Source organism: Phaseolus vulgaris, chromosome 11, assembly GCF_051622355.1.
Source record: "Phaseolus vulgaris cultivar YP4 chromosome 11, ASM5162235v1, whole genome shotgun sequence".
NCBI lineage: Eukaryota > Viridiplantae > Streptophyta > Magnoliopsida > Fabales > Fabaceae > Phaseolus > Phaseolus vulgaris.
In genome coordinates this window covers 4,061,182-4,082,759 of record NC_143508.1, presented here as the reverse complement: position 1 = coordinate 4,082,759, position 21,578 = coordinate 4,061,182, and the positions used below count along the sequence as shown (strand labels likewise).

At 29.9% G+C, this 21,578-nt stretch overlaps 3 protein-coding genes and 1 non-coding gene across 6 annotated transcripts; 1 reads left to right on the top strand and 3 right to left on the bottom strand.

Annotated features, from left to right (window-relative positions):
- Positions 1-134: 134 nt before the first annotated feature.
- EMB2219 (Mitochondrial transcription termination factor family protein) lies at positions 135-4,024 on the bottom strand. Of its 3 annotated transcripts, XM_068640071.2 has the most exons (7): positions 3,274-4,007; positions 2,577-2,985; positions 2,139-2,354; positions 1,773-1,880; positions 1,077-1,187; positions 913-999; positions 135-797 (listed from the first exon to the last, which is right to left on the bottom strand). In XM_068640071.2, exons 1-6 carry the CDS (start codon positions 3,897-3,899, stop codon positions 922-924), a joined length of 1,548 nt encoding a protein of 515 aa, XP_068496172.1. In that variant the 5' UTR covers positions 3,900-4,007; the 3' UTR covers positions 135-797; positions 913-921. The 3 variants fall into 3 exon arrangements, with proteins under 3 accessions (XP_068496172.1, XP_068496164.1, XP_090153966.1); XM_068640063.2 differs by having other exon boundaries at positions 913-1,187; positions 3,274-4,024; XM_090297840.1 differs by lacking the exons at positions 135-797; positions 913-999 and having other exon boundaries at positions 1,060-1,187; positions 1,731-1,880; positions 3,274-4,001.
- A 36-nt stretch (positions 4,025-4,060) lies between these two features.
- On the bottom strand, positions 4,061-4,132 carry TRNAQ-CUG (transfer RNA glutamine (anticodon CUG)). The gene has a single exon. It is a non-coding gene; the product is annotated as a tRNA-Gln (tRNA).
- Positions 4,133-10,373: 6,241 nt separating this feature from the next.
- Positions 10,374-11,406, top strand: LOC137818403 (cold, circadian rhythm, and RNA binding 1). The gene is made up of 2 exons (XM_068621856.2): positions 10,374-10,548; positions 10,818-11,406. Exons 1-2 carry the CDS (start codon positions 10,435-10,437, stop codon positions 11,226-11,228), a joined length of 525 nt encoding a protein of 174 aa, XP_068477957.1. The 5' UTR covers positions 10,374-10,434; the 3' UTR covers positions 11,229-11,406.
- Positions 11,407-15,916: 4,510 nt separating this feature from the next.
- Positions 15,917-17,627, bottom strand: LOC137833257 (protein RADIALIS-like 4). Its single transcript, XM_068641618.2, has 2 exons — positions 17,004-17,627; positions 15,917-16,125 (listed from the first exon to the last, which is right to left on the bottom strand). The coding sequence occupies exons 1-2, from the start codon at positions 17,276-17,278 to the stop codon at positions 16,098-16,100; spliced, it is 303 nt and encodes a 100-aa protein (XP_068497719.1). The 5' UTR covers positions 17,279-17,627; the 3' UTR covers positions 15,917-16,097.
- Between the last annotated feature and the right edge of the window lie 3,951 nt (positions 17,628-21,578).

Sequence of the window (21,578 nt, the reverse complement as noted above, 5' to 3'; positions counted from 1 at the left end):
ATTTTCAAATAATTTAATACTACGGATATAGGTTTTTCATATGAAACCCGTGATGACAATTCTGTCTTTGAAGGCCATGCTACAAATTGCTGGAAAGATAGGCTGAAGTAATTTTAAATGGATTTCATATATCAAAGAGTGTTGACCTTCAGATTAAGGTGAAAACACAGGCGAAAGTAAGATCCATTGAAGAACAAAGCAGACATGTAACAAAAATGGTCATGATAAGTGGAAGATGTAAATTTACAGTGAGCATAAAAGACCATCCTAAAGAATAATTGCGAAGAGTACACATGTTAGATCTTCTCAGTTACGGACTCCACAGAGGTAATGTCATTGCCTCACTCTGCAGAAATTCTATATTTACATGCGAGACAGCGCTTGCCAAGTTGCAGGCTTCTTTTTGTTTAAGACGTAGGAGCTCCTTCTCACTCACTCTAAACCAACCGTTATTATATGACAATCACTTCTCTGACCATTGACGTTACGAGACCAAAGCTACTATACAGCTTTAATTTCTAACATTCAACCACCGTTCTTCTTTCTGTAGAGCCATCAAAAAAATTTATGCTAGGGGTGTTGAAATATCTTCAGTAACAACAGATTGGAGATGGGTAGTGCCCTCATTTGTGACAGCAGATTCAAATCTTTTGCGCTTTCCAATTAAATCCTTGACCATTTTGTGGAATTCTTCGTCACTGTTAGCCAACATGTATCTCAGCTTAATATTAATATGGTTCTCCACTAGAACCTTGTGCCTTGGGATAATTCGACCCTCAAGAGAATAGCTGAAAAACCTGACAATGGCGAGGGGCATAGATAATTGATGACAAGCAACCAATGGGTAAAAACAAGAATCAAACAGAATATTTTCACATAATCTACTTGAGGTTAAATATAATTATGCGATACCTTGGAAACTCAATGACATCTTTCAAAGGCCGGACCATGGACTTTCGCAAATAAATATACTTTGGACGAAGGACATCTGGATTGTATCTGAGCAGCAATGGGAAATCAGTAATCATCTCACCCAATTGCCGAAGACGTATGCCAAGAGATAAAAAATATTTTACATTTACATAAAGCTTATGTACTATATTGCATCCCAAGAGCTCAGGTCCAAGAGCCACAACCTTGCCAATATCTTTCTCAGTGACTCCAGCTTTGGTCATCAAGAATATGACCTATACAATGTTCAAATTTCAGCAACAGATTCAATTGATGCTTCTAGATGAGCCAGACAATTAATTATTGTGATTAACTTATTATGTCCATGCAGCAATTTCTTTTACATGAAGGGAATCTTTTTAGCACTTCATGCATAGATTTCCGTTCATAGGTCATCCTTTCTGGATGTGGTTTGAAATCTATGTAGGTGGAGTTTGGTTACAAATAAATAAATATAATTTGAGGAATGTTAGCTACACAACACACTCTCTAATACGCACTCTTACAAGTTGAAATTTATTAGAAACTACAACAAAATCATGAAGACTTGAGATTCACATTTTTTCTATTTCAACCAATGATAGAAGGTGTATTCAAAGAGTGTCAGATTGTGTTACTAGCATTTTCCATACAACTTCGTCACTGCACGATATTATTCAATTTGGTCAATGGTCCACCCATTTTATCAGGTGTTCCTGAACATAGTATGAAGACTCTTTTCTTTTTCCGTTCTTAACAAAAAAATCATCAGGGCAGTAGCAAGGCATTGAAAAAATTACTTTAAGGTGGAACTACCATAGCTGTAGAAGAAAAGAACAAACCACTGGTTTAATTTTCTTCTCCAGGCTGTAAGTGAGTAGAGGTGGAAACTTCACAAGCATGCTGCCAATCCCATCCTTGCGAACCCCTATATCTTCAAAAAATTGTACCTTCACAATAAAATAACAATTATCTCATTATTCTCAAGTACAAATATAAGTCATTGGAAACTTTATTTCTGAATCTACTGCACTTCTAGTGTGTAAGAATACGATAACATCAAGACCTCATAAGCTGAAGGAGTGAAAATAATGATAATAAAACAGATTCTCTGTACAAAGTACCACTACTGAATTGTACCACCTGCCACCTTAATCTCAAACATCACTCAACTGATAACATAAACAAATAAAAAAGTGTTTGTATACCTTTGGCACAATAGTCTTCTCCAAGTCAGCACAAAAGACCATTGGTTTAATGACAAGCATTCTCTTCATGCCATTTCGAGTGATCCCATAATAATACAGATACTTTACAAGAGGCTTCCAGTGTTCTTCAATGCTGCACGCCATCAATTGTGGCCTAAATGCAAGCAATTTGCCAACATCCTCAATTTGAAGCCCAAATTCTTTTAAGTAATTAACCTGAAAATTACATTTGCAGCTTCTCACTACATGTATATCTATATATCAAACAATCATCAACTTTCACATCAAAGTAAACTTTATACTTAAGCCTTTGAACTTCCTTTGTGTTTGATTTGGATAATACTAAAACCAAATAAACTAACAAAGCATTAGAGAAGACAGTAAGGATATACTGCAAGACAGCTTTCTTACTTTACAGTGTGTCAAAATATAATGTACCTTTTCATTCATTTCTTCCAGAGAATAGTAACCAAGAACTCTAGGAAAATCGAAAACCATTGTACCAAAATCTTTCTCATTTAAACCCATATCTATGAAGAAATGTGCACGAGTCTTCACTTCTTCTAAGCTGTAAGACAATAACTGAGGACAACGACTAATGACATAACCCATCCAATCCCTCCTTACTCCATTTGCCTCCAAATACTGAACAATCTCATCCAGCTCCTCATGTCTGCGCTGCAAAATATTCTCTCCAGCCTTCAACATTACAACACCGAGAAACTCACCTTTCACACGTACCGATTTCAACCACATGACAAAACTTCTTATGGCCTCAGGTTTTCCTCTTGACATCAAAATGATCTTCGCTATCCGAGGATACGACAGTGCATTATGCTTCAACCATCTGGACAATCAAACACAAGCATTTGAAATTGAAATTTCACACTGAAAACACTTCTTAGAAATAACTAATAAGGATGATCATCCCCAAGGTTTTAAAAAAAAAAAATTCCTAGTCAGCAATCTAGCATCAAGATTTTTTGGAGTAACTACAATCATATCACCACTGTTACTGCAGCCACATTGGCCGCATTTATCAGCAAACCGCTTTAGAACCTTCATCACCCCATTCAGTTTCACTCAGACAACAGAACAAACAGCTTACCAACAACTTGTCAACCTCAGTTCTTACCTAATAAGTGGCACAACTTTAGAGTCATCAATGACAGTTTTGGCGCGTAAATTGAAGGTGGAGTTTGAAAATTCGGGCAATCTTTTCAAGTTAGCAGCTTCAATCATGATGTGATCCAGAAAGCCGGATAACCTGCCAATCAAATTGGTAGAGTAGGTAATTCCAAACTTTCCCTTTCGCATGGCTTCTTTGAAAACCTCTTCAGTGACCTTTCTGCGAATCTCGAGAGCGCGCATTATCATCTCCTTCTCCTCCTCTTCCTTCTCATCAGGGTTAGTACCTGATTGGAAGAGGGTACGGATAGGGGGCAGAGAAGAACCCACATCGGAGTCGCTGGGAGACTGAGCGTAGATGGAACCCGGAAACTGAGGGGTCCTTTTCCTGACGAGGGAAAGCTCCAAAACCTTCACTTTCTCATCGTGGGGCATTGGGTCTAGAAGCTCGCTGGGTTTGGGAATGGAAGTGGGAACGGGTACTCCATCCTTGAGGGCGAGATGCTGAAGGAGATACGCGGTGGATTTGGAATTGTGCTTGCGGAGAATGGAGTGATGCTGGTTTGGGTTTTGGCAATTGAAAATGGTGCATGTTGTTATTGGTTTGTGCAGTGGAACAGAGGAACTAAACATCTATTCAATGTGAAGATGGAATTGCAATCCACAAAGGATAAGAGTTAACAGTTGTCACTGTTGGAAGAACAGGCACTGAGCTTTTCTCTGGATATACAAAGAGGTATTGCTTTTGGGGTAGACAAATAATATGTAACAAAAACTTTTAAAAAAAATTGAAAAGGTCCTACCGAGATTTGAACTCGGGTTACTGGATTCAGAGTCCAATGTCCTAACCACTAGACCATAGGACCTTATTGATAAGTACATCAATCCTAAATTAATATAAGGTCTTATCCACTACATTTCTATACCAAATACTAATACTAATATTAACTTTTTTACACTTTTTTTTTATTAATTTACTTTCTAAACACCAATTATATATTTTTACAAATAACTATTCCTTTAACATAGAGTACTGCAAATAAAATTTGACTAAAATTATGAAATAATAGCCATCCATGAGATGAAGCATGAATAGTCTCTTTTTTTCATAGGAAATAGGAAAATGTTTTTTAATAACAAAAATAGACATCAAACTGTTGATCCTTTAAAAAAAAAGTGTTATTGAGATTTATATTATATGTGATATAAAAATATATATTTATATACCTTTTAACTATCATTTTAAATCTTAAAATATAAAATAATATTGTTAAATTAATATATATACTTAACCATTGGTTGAATGAGCTAGTTGTTATTTGAAGTATGGATGCGATAACGGTCGGCAAATTGGCTTGTCAACTTGTCATTATTTAATTGGAGTGAGTTTTTTTTTTTTTAACCTATCAATTTGTATTAACATGTCTAACTCGTCAATCCAACGTTTTTTTTTTTAATTTTTAAAGAGGTAACTCATTCTTTTAGAATAAATATTTGGTAATGGCGTTATATAAAATTTCATTTACATTAATTTCTTTATACATCATTTGATTCATTAAAGTATTGTTGATATTTACTTTGTTTTTGTTAGGTATTAAAATTTATTTCATTATAATATTGAAATTTGATTTAATTTTATTGTTCTTTATCATATTTTTATTGTTCAGAAAGTGATATTCATTATTATAACCAATTAAATAAATCTAAAAAATATATACATAAAAAAATAAAAATTTGCGAGTCAATCCATCAACCCGTCATATAACAAGGCGCGTTACTATTTTCAGTCCGTAAAACTTTAACGTGTCAACAATGAATCAGATTGAAACACGTCGAGTGGAATCATTTTTTCACTCCTAACTTAAACCAAATAGATGATAAATCTTATCACTAATAAGGAGACCAAACACACCACATTTTAGAGCATAACCAACCTCCTTTACTATGTGATACAAACCCTATATCTCTTTGTGAGTTACAAGTTTAATAAATCTTCATACATATATATTATATTATATGTGTGGAACAAAATAATCAACAAGTAAATATTTGAATGCACATTATCTAAAAATAGATAAATAATTTCATTCAAAATGTTATATTTTATCACGCTAAATTAATAATATAGTTTTGATAAATCTAAAAAAACAGACTATACTTTTTATTGGATTGTTTTTTATCATCATTTATTATTTAACTTTCATATCGAAAGAAAGTTTCCTATCTCCGGTAGAGAAGATGAGGAAACTAAAATTAAAAAAAAAATATATAGGAATGTTCTTATTTATTGTCAATATTTATTTATCTTTAATAAATATGATTTCATCTTAAAGTTTATATATATATATATATGTTCTATATTAATATACTAATTTTGAGTTTAATTATATATAATTAAAGTTTCTATTTATATTTTTTGTTCCCTCAAAAAATATTTTATCAAAAGTGTTACACTGAATAGACATTTTATTCTATATAAAATAATATATGTAACCCATTAATGAAAATCAACCAAAACCGTAATATATTTTAACCACAAGTAGCCTTTTAATCTAAAAAAACAATAACTTCACTTTATTTATAAAAAAAACATTTGATTCGTATTATTTTTAAATGGGCCTATAATTAAGTCCAGGGCTAACAACAAGTATACTAATAATACAGTTTTTCCTTCTGAAAAAACGAAGCATAATAACAAATTTATTAAGGTGAATCTCACTTAAAAAAATAATACAAAATCAAACGTAACAAAATTGAACTACATCTAAAATTCAAATATAAAAGGACGAATATCTAAAGTAAAATATTGTTTTTCGGAAATTTATATTACTTATGTAAATTGATATTATTTTGTCGAACACAATTAAATTAAGAAAACTTTGTTTTAAAGTAATAAAAAATAAAATATAGGCTTTATCACCACAAATAGCACATTCCATAAATGAATTGATGATATAATTGAATTGATTTGACTTTGGAAATTACATTTATTTCAAAGTTGGATTTAGTTATGTTTTCCTTATTCTATAATTGATTTATTTCATAAATATTTTATAAAAGTTACCTTTTTAAAATAAAATAAAAAAGGACATAAAGGAATTAGAGGGATAAAAAAGTAATTTTTCAAACACGAGATATTTTGTGATAGGGACGAATGATATTTTGATTTATCTCAGCAACAGCATCATTATCATGTGATGATGGTCCTACAATTACACTCCAGAATTTAAAAAATATATATTCTTTCAATAATTTATTGATTCGTTGAATTTGTTTTTAACTTTATGCATAAATAATAAATAAAATCTGATAATAGACAGAATAATAATTGATATTGTTTTCATGATAATAAATTAACAATTAATATTATTTTGATTGAAACTGATACTTACATAGAAACAAAACTTTTTGAATTATTAGAAGAATATTGGATGTGACATGATCTTCAACCGGAATAAAACTAATACTTAAATTAACTAATCATATATAAACAAATTATATTACAAGTTTGTAATTTTCATTATTATGACATTTTAATTTACTTTTATGACGTTTTAATTCATTTTTATAAGTTTTATTGTGTAACGTCTTTTCGATAAATTTTAAATTTTTTACTTGAATACAACAATGTTATACTCTAATCTCAATTGATGTTTTATTTTATTGTTGAGAGAGATACATTATTTTAAAACATTAAAATATGTTTTTTATTCTTATAATTTACGTGCATAAATTTTATGTTATATTAGTATATTTTAGTAGTGTACATATTATATTTAATATCATTTTATTTCGATAAATAGTAAATAATAGGTACATCACTATGAGAAAATCATTAAATAAAAACTAATTTTATAAAAAATAATAATTAATTGTTATATTAACTAAATTAAAAAAATATTTTATAAATAAAAAAAAATATTTATAAAATAGTTTATATTATTGTTAAATAGTTTCTAAATTGTATCTAATTAATTAATGATAAAAAAATTGATTCTTTTGATTTTTGTTAAATATTTTCTATTTAATAATTTTGTTGTAGTATAATGTAAAAAAAATTATTATTTCCACAAATTAAAAATTGCGGTAACTACTCAAATTAATTCAATAAAAGAAAATAAATATGTGATTATAATTATACGTTAACAATTTTAGTTATGTCATTATACATATTTGATATTAGAGTTTGAAATTTTATTGAATTTCTTAACTTAATTCCAATCAAACATTATCCATAGACTAATATCTTTAATAATTATCTATATCACACATAACTAATATCTTTAATAATTATCATACCACACATACATGTCTTTTTCTTTTCTAAATTAGTGTAATAATAAGGGGATTTTTTTCAAATGGGTGAAAACAAATTATTTCTATAATGAGTGACTTACGGAAATGCACATATTGTCTAAAAGTAATAATTTTTATGACGGATATCGAATTCACAGTTGAATAATCAAATAAAAAAAAGCTATTACATAGAAAATAAAATAAAGTTTGTTGGAAGTGACATTGATTGTAATTATTAAAAAAAAGTCAAAGAGTTTGTTGATTCAATTGGGAAAGTATGAATTAGGTTCATCATTATTTCTTTTTTGTATTTTGATTAATATGATACTATTATATATTTTGATTGATCTTGATATCCGGTATAAAAGTCAATTATATCGATCTCTCGCATATAAAATTATTAAAAATACCTCATAAATATGGATCCTTCATATTTTTATAAAAAAAAATCATTATCACAGTGATAACAATTAACATGTCAAATTTATTCACAATGTTAAAATATGTTAAGCATTATCGTTTTTTGTTAGAAATTTATAACTCTAGTTAAATATAAGGATTTAGATTGTCTAACACTTATTAAGTACCAACAAAATATGTTTGTCCAATCTTCCTACAAACAAGTGTCATCGACTTACAACAAGTTCCCATCACAAGGAAATATTTTTTTCTTCGGATCCATCACATTAGTTTTATACTTCAACAATGACATCATCATTCATATTTCGTAAAGTTCATTTCATGTATTGCTATCGCCCAACAATTCCTTCAAAAGAATATGATATTCCACTTGAAAACAAACAAAGGGAAGACAATAACAACAATAACTCACCTCCTTTACAAATACAACCATCGAGACAACAAAGAAGATCACCAAGTAACACATTATGTCATAGATAATTTGTTCGTTATTATATTAAAATAATTATGTGAATGAAATTAAATTTTCATATTAATTTACTTCAATTAATATTACACTTCCATGTCTTTTTATTTACTCTAATTTTTTAAAAATAACTAAACAAATACCCATACAAAACATAATATAAGCATCAATTACACCTACAAAACATCAATATAAACACCAATTAATAAATACTACAACTTATTAAATATTAAATTTCCAGTTATTCTGAGTTTTAGATTAGTTTGACGAAATCTTATTTGTCTAGCAAATTCAGACAATTTGGTGAACAAAATATAACGTGTTAAACAAAAATGTATGAAATAATTTCTTAATTATTTGGTTGAAGTTTATTGAGTCAAAGATATTTAACATAATTAGTGAAAGAACATATCATCTTAAAGATAAGTTAGAACTTTTTTTTAATCAAATCTTAACATTAATTTAAATACTCCAGTACGTTTATATACTAAACCAAACAATTTATGAATAGTTAACATTGAATAACAAATCAAACAAATAACATCTACAAAATAATCATTAAAAACAATTAATTATAGGAAAAAAATAATTAATTACTATATTAATTAAATCAAATACTATTTTATAACTTTAAAAGAATACTATTTTATAACTTAAAAGATTATTAATAATATTAAACTAATATTTAATATTAATTATTAAGTTTTTAATTACTAATTATTTTAAATGAGATTAAATATATTTTTTGTCTATAATATATTATGAAACAAAATTGTATTATAATATTATAATATCTATATTAATCATTAATTAATATAATATCCTTTTTTACTGAAAATTCGTTTGACTTGTAAAAAAAATGACAAAAACCAAATAATTTTGATTTTTTATCTTTTGAAGTTAACTTTGTGCTTGGATATTCACACAGGTTTGATCATGAGAGTAAAAATATTGATTACATATTATGAAAAAAAAAAACACATTTTTACATAACTTCAAAAAACCAAAAAATTCATTTCTAACAGTTTTTTGAAAATTCCCCCATATTAGCAAATTTCAAACAAAATTACATCGATATGGAAAAAACTCCATTTTACAGTTTCTTATTTAGTTGCACAGACTACATATTTGGAACCAACTTAGCCATTTATTCTCGTAATATTTTAATTAATCCGTAATCGGTGGACCTATTTGTGGCCGGCAAATAATAAAAATTAATTACTTAAGATATTTTAAAAAATTATCTTTATAGGCAATAATCTTAAAGATTAAAATATCTTTTGAGAAATAACTGTTAAATAAAGTTTAGGAAATTAAGATTAGTTTCTCTCTCTATATGTATAATTTCAGATTACAGGTATTTTTTAAATTAATATTTATATTTACACTTAGTTTTAATAATAAAAGTTACTTTAAATTATATGACTTAGAGTCTTGTATTTTATATTCACACTTAAGTTTGTTTTATTTTAAAAATACTATAGTTATTTCACACTTGTAATTAAAAAAAATTAAATAAAATATTATTAAATTTTTGTAATTATTTTGAATAAAATAATTTTGTCTTTGGGTTGGCGATTTCAATGCATTTATTTCAACCCCGTTTTTCTCAAAAGAATATAAGAAGCATGATTTTGGCTAAAATAAATAAGAAATGGCTCATTCGAAGCACCATTTTAGTCAAAAAATTATTTATTTATTTTAAAGTTGGGTGTACGAAAAAATCTAGGGGAATGGGAAAGGGTGGGGTTGGACTAGCAATGCCCATTAAAGAAATGAATAAAAGGTTGGGCCCAAAATTTGTGATGACCTAATTTGAACCATGATTGATTTAGCTTTAACCCTGGTATAGGCGCAACACATAAACTGTAACCCTGGTTAACAGTCCAGCTGCTATAAAATAATCCCTTGGAGTTCACCCTTTCATCGTGCAAATCTTATCTCTTTCACAGCAATCCCAAATTTCTAGGGTTCGTACTATTTTCAATGGCTGCAGCTGATGTTGAGTTTCGATGCTTCGTCGGTGGGCTCGCATGGGCCACCGACGGCGAAGCTCTGGAGAAGGCTTTCTCTAAATACGGGCCAGTCCTTGAATCCAAGGTCTGTTTGTTGCAGTGACCGCATCTGATCTGACACGATTCGGATTCGGAATTTCTCGCTCCCATTCTGATCTGTGATCTCTGATTTTTTTGCGTTACTAGATCTATGATACTTCTACTTGTTACTATATGATTCTTTTTTTACTCACGCCAATAGGTACGTTCATCTTCATCCTTTGTTCAAAGGCGAAGATCGATCGGGTTCTATTCGGTTATGTTTTATTGCGTTTCGTCTTAGATCTGATGTATCAATGGTATTTTAATTTGTAGATTATCAATGATCGTGAGACTGGAAGATCCAGGGGTTTCGGATTCGTGACCTTTTCCTCAGAGCAGGCCATGAGAGAAGCGATCGAAGGAATGAACGGTCAGAACCTTGACGGTCGTAACATCACTGTGAACGAAGCTCAGTCTCGCGGAGGAGGCGGAGGCGGCGGTGGCCGTGGAGGAGGCGGTTATGGAGGTGGTGGTGGATACAGCCGTGGCGGCGGCGGCTACGGTGGTGGTGGTGGAGGCGGCTACGGTGGTCGTCGTGAGGGAGGAGGAGGAGGAGGGTATAACCGCAGTGGTGGTTATGGTGGTGGTGGTGGTGGTTACGGTGGAGGCAGGGACCGTGGTTATGGTGATGGTGGGTCCCGCCACTCTCGTGGAGGCGATGGAGGAGATGGTAGCTGGAACTAGGGTTTGGTGTTGTAGAATAGGGTTTATGATTAAGTTGATTAAAATTAGGTGTTCTATTTTGGGTGATGTTTGTCCGTGGTTCTGTGGTCCTGCTGTTCGTGGTTTTGACCTATATATCCGGTTGTTTACAGTTTCTTGAATGAAAGATAATATGAAATTACAGTGTTGATTTCTACCACTCGTGTGTGTTTCTACTGTTTTATGATATTCTTAACGTTAGCGCTTCCAGATTTAACTGTATCAGTTCTTTTTTAAATACAGCCAGCTTTACACTCACTTTTATTTTTTATATTTGTCCGGTTTTCATAAATTATGCATAACATAACATCAGAACTAATTGGTAAAAAAACCAATTATTCAAATAATTTCTCATTGACCTTCCAACTTTTTTAAGTCTGCAATGTCAAGAACACAATGGCAAATTATATTTAATCAGGTTTAATTAATTTATCATAATACAATACTCAAATCACACTTTCTTTACATCATTATTTTATTTATTTATTATATACTAGCGTAACGCAGTCAATACAAGATAGTGGAAGTCAAAATTGAAATATATTTTCTATTATTTTTTATATATTCAATTGAAGAATAGAAATATACTTGGAAGTGATTATTAGATCTGGAACATAATGTGAGTAGATTTGGTATGAGTAATTAAAATCCAAAATTTAGTCTCTCTTTTACTAAGCTATAAAAAAATATTTTTTTTTAAAATTTTGAAGTAAGGAAGAATAGAAATTTATGTTTTTTCTTATAGGATTTTTAGAGAGTTGATTTATTTTTATATTGTTAGTTTAATTTTTTTCTTTAATTTTCATTTATATTTTGGATGAGTAACACTTCTCCATTATTTCTACACATTTGACTATAGTTTAAAAATATTTTGTCTACCTTCACGTATTTATTTGTTTCTATATTTTTTATGGTTTTTGGTAATGTTTCCTTCTGTTTTATTTTTTAAAATACGTATTTATAAATTATAATTTTTTTTTTTGTAATATTTTGCAATGATTTACATTTATATCTTTTTCAACATGATAGTATAGAAACATGTTTTAACACTTTTTTATAGATATTTGTATTTAACTTTTTTTTAAAACTGAATATTGTTTTTCTTATATTGATCAATGTGGAACAGATATCATATAAATATTTTTATGACTACAATCTTATATACAAACTTTTAATAAAAATGTGTCAATTTAATGTATAATATAAATACTTTTATGACTACAATCTTATACAAACTTTTAATAAAAATGTGTCTATTTGTGTAATAAATATTTATGTGTAAAAGTATGTTCCAGATTCTTTTGAGAGCATTAAGATATTTTTCATGACTATTAAAACAATTTGTTCCTTATTTTTATAATCATAATAAAAATTTATACAATAAATTTGAGTTTTTAGAAAATTATTGTATTTATATCTTTTAAAATTGTGTTTAGAACCGACAAATATTTTTTGAATTGAACACTTTACCGATAAGTGTCTCGTAGACACTGATACGTGTATCCGACATGGATACATCATTTAAAAGAAGTGTCTGAGTTTCATAGATAAGAATGATTGGATATGCTGTTTAATTATTAAATAATATTTTAAAATAATTAAAACTTATTTTAAAGATGATTTTTAATGTACAATCGATGATATTTATGTGTAGTCCACATTAAACATTACAAAAACATTAAAATTTTTCCAAGTGGGGTAGTTGTCAATGCAATCTTGAATTGTTTGGTGAGGGTTTCACATCCCAAACCTTAATGTTACACTTTAGGTCCTCTCCCAAACCCAATCTGTCACATAACAGTTTTTCTGTGCAAAACTATTGCCGAAGAGTATTATGGTCTAATAAGGAACACAAAATATTGTTCTGGACACATCTAGTACATTAAGGATAAATGGTTCTCTGCATGCTTAAGTTCAAGAATAGTCTGTCAGTGGTTTAGCATGCTTGGTTAATACAAGTCTTACTTATAAATGTGTTTGATCTCGCAGTAGTCTCTGTTAGAACTTTCATTGGTATTTGATAAAAAAATACTTTCTTTTCTATTTCTTCCCTCGGGTTTCCACATGCTGCCAACTATACTTATTCTCATCAATCATTGCCTTGCTACCAACATGAATGCAGAAATGGTAAAATACATGCTTGAAATTTTGTTCTTAAATTCAAATAGCTTCTTGGCCAATAAATTAAAAAGGAAGAGAAGCTTCACCAAGTTGTGATGCAGTTGACTTCACCAAAAACAGCCATGAGGTCCCTTGACAAACACACCAGAGTTTTCCATCTGAATCTTACACTTATTGAAAATCTTTCAATGAGTTGTCATGTGTACCATTGAGTCCTCACATGATGAACAAGTTCATACCCACTCAAAACTTTCCAAAACCCTTTTGAAAGCAGAATTGCTGTCCCCACCAACCCTTAACAAGCAATTTTGGTATCAGCATGACCCTCTTGTTCACCAAGTAGCAGTTCAGAGAGATGATCTCTATGCTGACCACTACTGCTTAACTGTTCCTTGAAGCTGAAACAAGTTCTTTACAAGGTCAATTGCTATAACACCCCCACAACCCAAACACTTAGGCATTGTCTTCTTGTTTCATCTTGGATTTGAACCATGATGATGTAGTGAATGAATGGAATCAAGGACAATGTAAACAGGTTTTTGAAGCAATGATAAGCTACTTTCAGGTAATTGAAGTTTATATTAGTCTTAGTTTTGGTCACTTGAGAGAAACTGTTTTGCGTGTAAGTAATTGCAGTGTATATGAATTATGATTATGATGTCTGCAACATAGCTTTTAAAGGCAAGGTATCTTCAACTTCTTCACTTTGTAAATGCATTTTCTGAAAAGGGTTGAAGTTAAATGTATCTTGATGCTGAATTTTGCTAACTTGATCATGTCACACATAAATCAGAAAATGGCTCAGACTTTTCACAACTCAAGACAAACTTTTCACAGTTCTTTCATATCTAGAAGATTGAACTTGAATATTGCCATGTATGTTTAGCATGTCACAGTATATTGGCACAGTATATCAAGCTGAAACATGTTGAACATGATGGACACGCTTTTTTTCTGTTGAAGAATTCTTAAACAAACAATGGAATCAGCATAGATTTGAACACATCATGTTTCTCATATCTTCACCTGTTCTAAAAGAGGTATTTGGTCAATTTGATAGAAATAATTAGATTATTACGTCTAAAAAATAGTAAGTTTTAATTGAAATTTTAAAAAATACTAAAATAGTATCAAAATTAACTTTTAAAGTAAACTATTAAACCATAAAAAAATTACAAGAATTTAAAAATAAACCAATAGGATTTTTCTCTTAAATTTCATACAAAGTATTTTTGTTTACAACATTTAAATCATGTTTAAAGTTTTGTTCTACATCCAAAATCATTTATCAAAATGTGGCATTTAGGTCTAAAATATATTTTCCATATTTTTTTATCACTTGAATTGAATTTTTCAGTACTCAACTTTTTCTTCCGTGAAAGTAAATACATAATTTTTGTTGGTTAAATATTTTATGTTTATAGTTAAATCAAATGCATTACTTTCTTTTGTTGAGAAAGCTTAAGTGCAACATTATAGATACTTTTATATAATTCATCAACTAATACATATTTTACTTCGATAACTAAACTAAGTAGTTATAAATAAAAAATAAAATATTTTAAATCGATATCATCAAAATTATTTATAGATATTTTTAAAATAATATTATTAAATATAAATAAATTAATTAAAATTGAAAAAAGTATACCCGCATTATAATTAATAGTTTCTCTTTATTTGTATTAAATGTCTAATCAACCTGTGACACTAACTTTAAAGAATAGTCAATCTTGTCCTGTCTTGAAAAGTTTGATATGCAATTTTTTTTTTTTGGAAAAAAAGGGATTACCTATATTTATAAATACTATTTTTTTTTTCAATCCTAAAAGCAAAATTTCTACCAAAAGCCCAAATTTCAATTTCTAGAAAAATTTGAAATCTTGTCAAAAAATTTGCAAGTTCTGAGTATTGTTTTAAAAATTGAATTGGACTGTACACTTTAGAATTGATTAGGTAATATTTTGAACTCCAAACAATTGAAACATCTCACCAATAAGAACAAGAATTAGTCAAAATTAATTAGAAATAAGTGAAAATAAAGACAAAATATTATTTGAACTTTACTTTTTTGTTTAATCTGAATTTTAAAACAATCTAAACTAACTAAATAAACAATTAAAGATTTTAATGTGTATAAATTGTTTTGTAAATATTATTATTCATCTTCTAAAATATGCAATTTTAACTCGTGCAATTTGGAATAATTGATTTGAAAAGCAGGAAGAAAAAGCTCAAATCCATGTTAAAGTCCTCTACAATCTTGAACACAACCAAAAGTTTCACATGAGGATGAGGTAAAGCTGCACTCAGTTTGATTTATACGAGGGAATATTAATGAGTTTGGTACTTTTGTACTACGATGCAAAATCAAGTTACTTTTCACTTTTCTCTTTTTATCTTCTTTCTGATAAACTGTACAACCTCTAAAGCAATTTGTTTAATTATTTTATTCTTCTGATCATGCACAAATTATATAATCTCAATGTGATTATAATCCAGCAAAACATTTTTTAATCTTTTTAAAGGGTGTAGGAGAATATCTGACATTGTTTTCTGCAACAGGATAATTCATTGAAAATTTGAAACAATCTAAATTACAATGGTAGGAAAGAGAACATAGAGAAACAAGGTAGAGAGAGATAGCAAGGAAGATATTTCTGCAGAATCAAGGAACACCACATAAATGCTGCCAATAGCTGAGGATAGCACAAACATTTTTTCTTCCCATCAATTCAGCTTAAGATACTTCAGAAGTCTGGAACAATCAAATAGTTCAAATGAAATGAAACATGTGCAGATTAGAAAATATCTAAATGACAGGAACAACAAAATTGTGACAAAAATTAATGCAGAATGCAAGAAAACTTATGATATTACACACTCAATTTGTTGTCACAAAATGACCACGTTGTTTATTCAAGTGAGTGGGACTCATCACTGCTTTTGTTCTGTTCAAGTGTTCAAGTATTTGGAAACTATTGCAATGTGGCATAATATTGTCCAGTCAAGGAAAAGTAAGATTATTGCTACGGACTCTTTAGCTTTAACTTTTCATAAATACTTAAATTTTGACAGTTAAAATTTGTGCATAGTAAATTGGGTCCACAAGAATTTTGTTACCTGGGTTCTGCCACAAGTTTTAAAAAATATATTGACATAAAAATGGTGTGAGTGAAAGCAGCTACACCTAATTGCATGAGTTAGGTGGCTAAATAGTTGAGTGTAGAATTTTGAAACTTAAGGTGTATAACAAGTAATTTTTCTATTCAATGGCTTATGAAAACAGAAAAGAAATGTCAATGGTTTTAGTTTGTGATTTGTGCTTTTTTTCTTGCTAAACAGTGACCCAGTTGCAGAGCAATGCTGCAGAAGTCATCAGCTGCTGCTACTTTTTATACTAACCTTATAAAATATGGTTTTGCAACCATTTGTGTGTGATGGTTGTTCTAGTCAACCCCTTTGTCTCACATCACATATATTAAAGAGGGACAAACAGTGGAACAATGCATGCATGAGAAAGATTACAAATTGAGAAGGTTAATGTGAAAAGGTAGTTGGTTAATGGCATGCATATCATATAGTATATTACAAAAATTGGAAAGAAAGAGAGATTTGGTTAGGAAGATGCATTACCTCTCTTCATCATCAACATTGGTGCTGCTTCCAGTGGACCTGTATTTGGGGAGAGGAACATGGCCAGACTCTATGTGTCTGAGGTCCTCCAAGAGGATTTCATAGTGTCTCTTAACCTCATCTGGAGATTTGTCACCTACTGCTGTGGCCACATTCTGCCACCGGTCTGGGGTATCCTTATCATATTTTGCAAGAGCTTTTTCAAACAGTTTGTTCTGTTTTGGTGTCCAAGAGGAGTCAGAAGGCTTTTGTTTGCTGATAGAGCTTGAGGCCATGAGTGATGATAATCTAGGTTGTTGTCTCACTAGAGCCTAAGAGGGATGGTAATGTTTTACTTTGCTAGCTAGAAAGGAAGAGAAAGATTAATGGTAAAGAGAAAAGAACAAAGAAGTTTTTTTAGTTGAAGGGAAAGTTTGTGTGAGAATATGCAGCTGGTGCTATGCTTATATATTGCTCAAGCTAGTGGGTTATAGCTGATCAGGGAATCTGAATTAGCAAAAGTTAGAAGGTCTCGTGACTCGTTGGCTTTGGAACCATGAAATGAAGCATACAAGGAGATTTTATTGGCCATAACCCACATTCAGTGAAGGGGATCGGTTTAAAAAGAATCTGGTTCCAAAAAGAAGAATTGATTTGCTTGATAGGAGCATCATTTTGTGAAGCTTATTAATGCATAGGAATTTTTTCAACATAGTTTCAATCAGCTTTTTGTATTTTGTATGTTGTATACAACCATTAATGAACTTAGAATCAAAATGACTGAAGTCAGGTAGGTGTTAGGTATACAAAGACTGACTAAAGTTATGGGTAACAACTAATCTTGATAAGTTTAAAGCTTGACATTGATAAATGACATAACATTAAATAAATGATGAAAAATGCTAATAGCAAACTCTTTTAAAATTTATCAAGATTCACAAAAATGATTAGTTCACTTTCTGTTTTAATGAGCATAACACCAATGACTTTCAGATTGTATTAGTGTAAGTGTATTAGTATGTGTATTGCAAGTATTTGGCATAAGAAATAACTCAGTTTAAAGTATATTCTAATTGGTCAATCTACTAGTTGAACTGTCAAGTTTAATCTTAGTTTCACTTTAATGTGCATTAGATGGACAATTAATTAAAACAACACATTACTCTGTTTATAAAAGTTCCAAGTTCCCAAATTAGGTTAAGTGGGTTGAATATTTTGGAAATTTGGTAGAATTTGAGAAGTTTATTATTGATAAGATTCTTGTAATCATTTATTGTTTTTGAATCAAAAGAAACTATTTATGGGTATGAGGAAAATGTATAATTTAGTTTTTTTGTTTACCAACATATTCCCTATTAAGTATTGAGTAAATTTTAGTATTTTTAATAGGTCTACAAAAGTAACTTCTTTTGGGGTTCATCCTGCAAAATATAATAATTGCCTTGACAGAAAAACAACATTTGAAACATAAAATGTTGGGTGGTTAAACTTAATGGAAAATTTTGACTTTTCTATTGGGTTTAGTCTACATGAAGATGACCAACAATAACAAATGTTTTGGTATTTGCAAAATCACCACCTTGATCTCAATCATAAATTTAAACCCTAAACATCAGTGAAATTGATTTTAGGGGAAGTGATTTATGTTTTGAAGGCACACATACAGTGACATCAAACACAACCTTAAAATGTTGGAAATGACATAGTTTATCTTAGCTTAACACTCAACTATGAGTTGCTCACCCTCCCAAATGCATGACATGAAGTAAGACAAGGTTGCAGCAATAGTTTAATTTGAACTTGGTAATTCATGTCAGTAGTGTGCATGAAGAAAGTCTATTGGATGATGAGGCTCTTTTCTTGATGGGGTTTTTGGTATTCCATCCAAGTTAGACTCAAATTTTTGGCGTTAGAGATAAGTGTTCACAGGTATCTAAAAAAGTAGTGGTCATCACTTATCACTGACGTAATCTGTAAGACTGAGAAGAATCTGGCAAGAGGGAGAAAGAGTTAAATTTTCTGTGTCTCACCAAAAAATATTTTATTGTATTCAGTTTGTGAGGTATTCAGAGTTGGGTTTTCCCAACCTTTGCTCAGAGCAACATTCCAAAAGGTTGTAGTTGGCTACCTGGAACCCGTACGACGATATCACCATACCACATTGTTTTTTTCTGCATGTTTTTGTAGCATTTCAAACAGGTCCTACTGTTTTCATATATCTTTTCTCTGGTTGGGCATTTGAAGGATCGTGTTTCGTCTGATTGGTGGAACAGTGAAGTACCGTTTTCATCACTCCATACACAAGGATAAGCTCCTACCTATCTCTACCCTCTTCCACTTTCTTTTTCTTCATTTTTTCTTCATAAACTAAACCACATTCTGCAAAACGCATAACCTCCACATTAATCATGTACTCAATGTAGTAATATGAAAGGTTATATTCATGCATGTCTCTGCTACCTGTTTAACTTTCTGGGTTGCTTCAGGACACAAATTCATCTACACAGTGTTCTTATAATTTATCCAAGATTGAGTATTCCTATCGAATGGTTCCTGTCTTCTCTTCAATTCTGTCTACTTTCCTTGGATGTCCGAGTGGATGGTTACCTGTAAAAATATTCAGACGTTCAAGTTAGAAGATGTCAATTTTGATAGTCTAGTTCAGAATTCAAAATAACATTATCTTTTCCCTGTAAGATTCTCTCTTATTTATATTGTTCTAGTGGACCTTATACTGTCACAATGATTAAGACAATCTCAATGTCCGTTTAATCTTGCTTTATAATTCCTAATTGAGAATAATGCTCTTAACTTAGGATGTGAGTATAATTCCTAATTGAGAATAATGCTCTTAACTTAGGATGTGAGGTGGACCTTATGTATATTGTTCTATTGAGTCTTATCATATGAGAATGATTAAGACAAATTCAATGTATATCTAATCTTGTTTTATATAAGAGTTGGGTGACCGAACATTCGAACTTCCGGTTTCATGATATAACACAACATCTAGTATTAAACTAGACTGTGCAGAATAGTTGTGATTTTTTTTCTAATAAGAAAGTAATTTCATTTTTTAATTTTACTTGGATGATAAAAATCAATTGAATTCCCATTTTTTAAATCAATAAAAGATTGCTTCTTTGAAATATGAAGTCAGAGAAAGTTATGTATTTTAAAATGGCAAGGAAAAACAGTAGCAAAAGCAAGAGATAACAAAAACACAATGAATGTTCTCAAACAAAAAATGCTCAGAAGAATATTGTACAGAGGTGGGACGTATTTTAATTTTAATATATTATATACAATTAAAAGTTAAAGTTATTAAGCAAGCATGCATGGCAATAGATTATGATGCATTCAAATTCAATGGACTAAGTCATGTATAGTAGCTTTCATAACACATGGAGCTCACTCATCAGCTCTGTGTTTTTGCCTTCAAGTATTTTTGGCTTGGTCTATTTTGTTCTCAACATGCATGCTTGTTACAGCTTCTTCCTTTTTAAAACTCATCTAAACACAAGTTTACAGAGTTTGTTAATTCAGGGCATGTTCAGATTTCACTTAAAGGAACTCATAAGCACTTTTTAACTGTTAAGATAGTTTTTTTTTTCCTTTGGTGCATTAGAATTTATAAATTAACATTGACAACAAAAAAGTTCCAGCTTTTATCCAAAGATAGCAGCCATAATCTTTTCTTATGAAGGAGTCAAAAAGGCTAATTCACTAACCTTTTCTTTGTTTTGGTGTTCTCTAAATCCTCTAGTCATAGCCACCCAGAAAGCACTTTTTGTGACATAAACCTCGGAAAAGTTATATGCATGAACCATGAACCATTAGTTATTCCCTTTAATGGAAGTATATACTAATTGAGTGGTCCTCTGCAAAATTAGTAGAAAAGTCATGATAGGTTGATAACTCAACAATAAATTGTTCTGCGAATTATTGACAATTCAATAATAAATTATTATATATTATATCTAGTAAAATTAGTACTAGAATTAATTTATGACAAATGATATTTTAAATCAACTCTTCATATGATAAATTTAGATATAAATATATATAATAAAGAGTAAATTTATAATTAAATAATATAAAAAATATTAAAATAATAATATTGAGATTGTAACGTATAAAAAATGTGAGTTATCAATATATTTTATTTATAATTTTTCTCGTAAAATGTGAAAACATGTGAATAAATAAATAAATTTTGAAAAGTTGATTACTCTGTAATTGTAAAAATAACATTTTCTTTTAAAATATATAAGTTAAAGAAGTGATATATGGACAACTTGTACCAGTTTACAACTTTATTTTTTTTCTAAAATTTAAATTTTTTATATAAAGTGACGAAAATATCCTTTCTTTATATCATGAATCACAAATTGTATACTCGAACAAGTTGTCAATATAAGAGGTATAGGTTAAGTTAAGTGAATGATGACTTTGCTAACCAAAACCAAGGTCCAAGACCATGGGGGTATTTAATGGCACAAGAGGAACTTGGTAATCTACCACTCACACTGGTCCCTCAAATCTCTTCATAATTTCAGAGAATCTTAAAGAGATAGAGCAATTGCAAAGCAGAGA

Excerpts from the sequence above, each read along its gene's own strand:
- LOC137818403 (XM_068621856.2), top strand. The coding sequence starts at position 10,435 with ATGGCTGCAGCTGATGTTGAGTTTCGATGCTTCGTCGGTGGGCTCGCA. Across the intron at positions 10,549-10,817 it reads GGCCAGTCCTTGAATCCAAG|ATTATCAATGATCGTGAGAC; the intron begins GTCTGTTTGTTG and ends TTTAATTTGTAG.
- EMB2219 (XM_068640063.2), bottom strand. The coding sequence starts at position 3,899 with ATGTTTAGTTCCTCTGTTCCACTGCACAAACCAATAACAACATGCACC. Across the intron at positions 2,355-2,576 it reads TGGAAGAAATGAATGAAAAG|GTTAATTACTTAAAAGAATT; the intron begins GTACATTATATT and ends TGTAATTTTCAG. Across the intron at positions 1,188-1,772 it reads AGAAGAAAATTAAACCAGTG|GTCATATTCTTGATGACCAA; the intron begins GTTTGTTCTTTT and ends AACATTGTATAG.
- LOC137833257 (XM_068641618.2), bottom strand. The coding sequence starts at position 17,278 with ATGGCCTCAAGCTCTATCAGCAAACAAAAGCCTTCTGACTCCTCTTGG. Across the intron at positions 16,126-17,003 it reads AATGTTGATGATGAAGAGAG|ACTTCTGAAGTATCTTAAGC; the intron begins GTAATGCATCTT and ends TGATTGTTCCAG.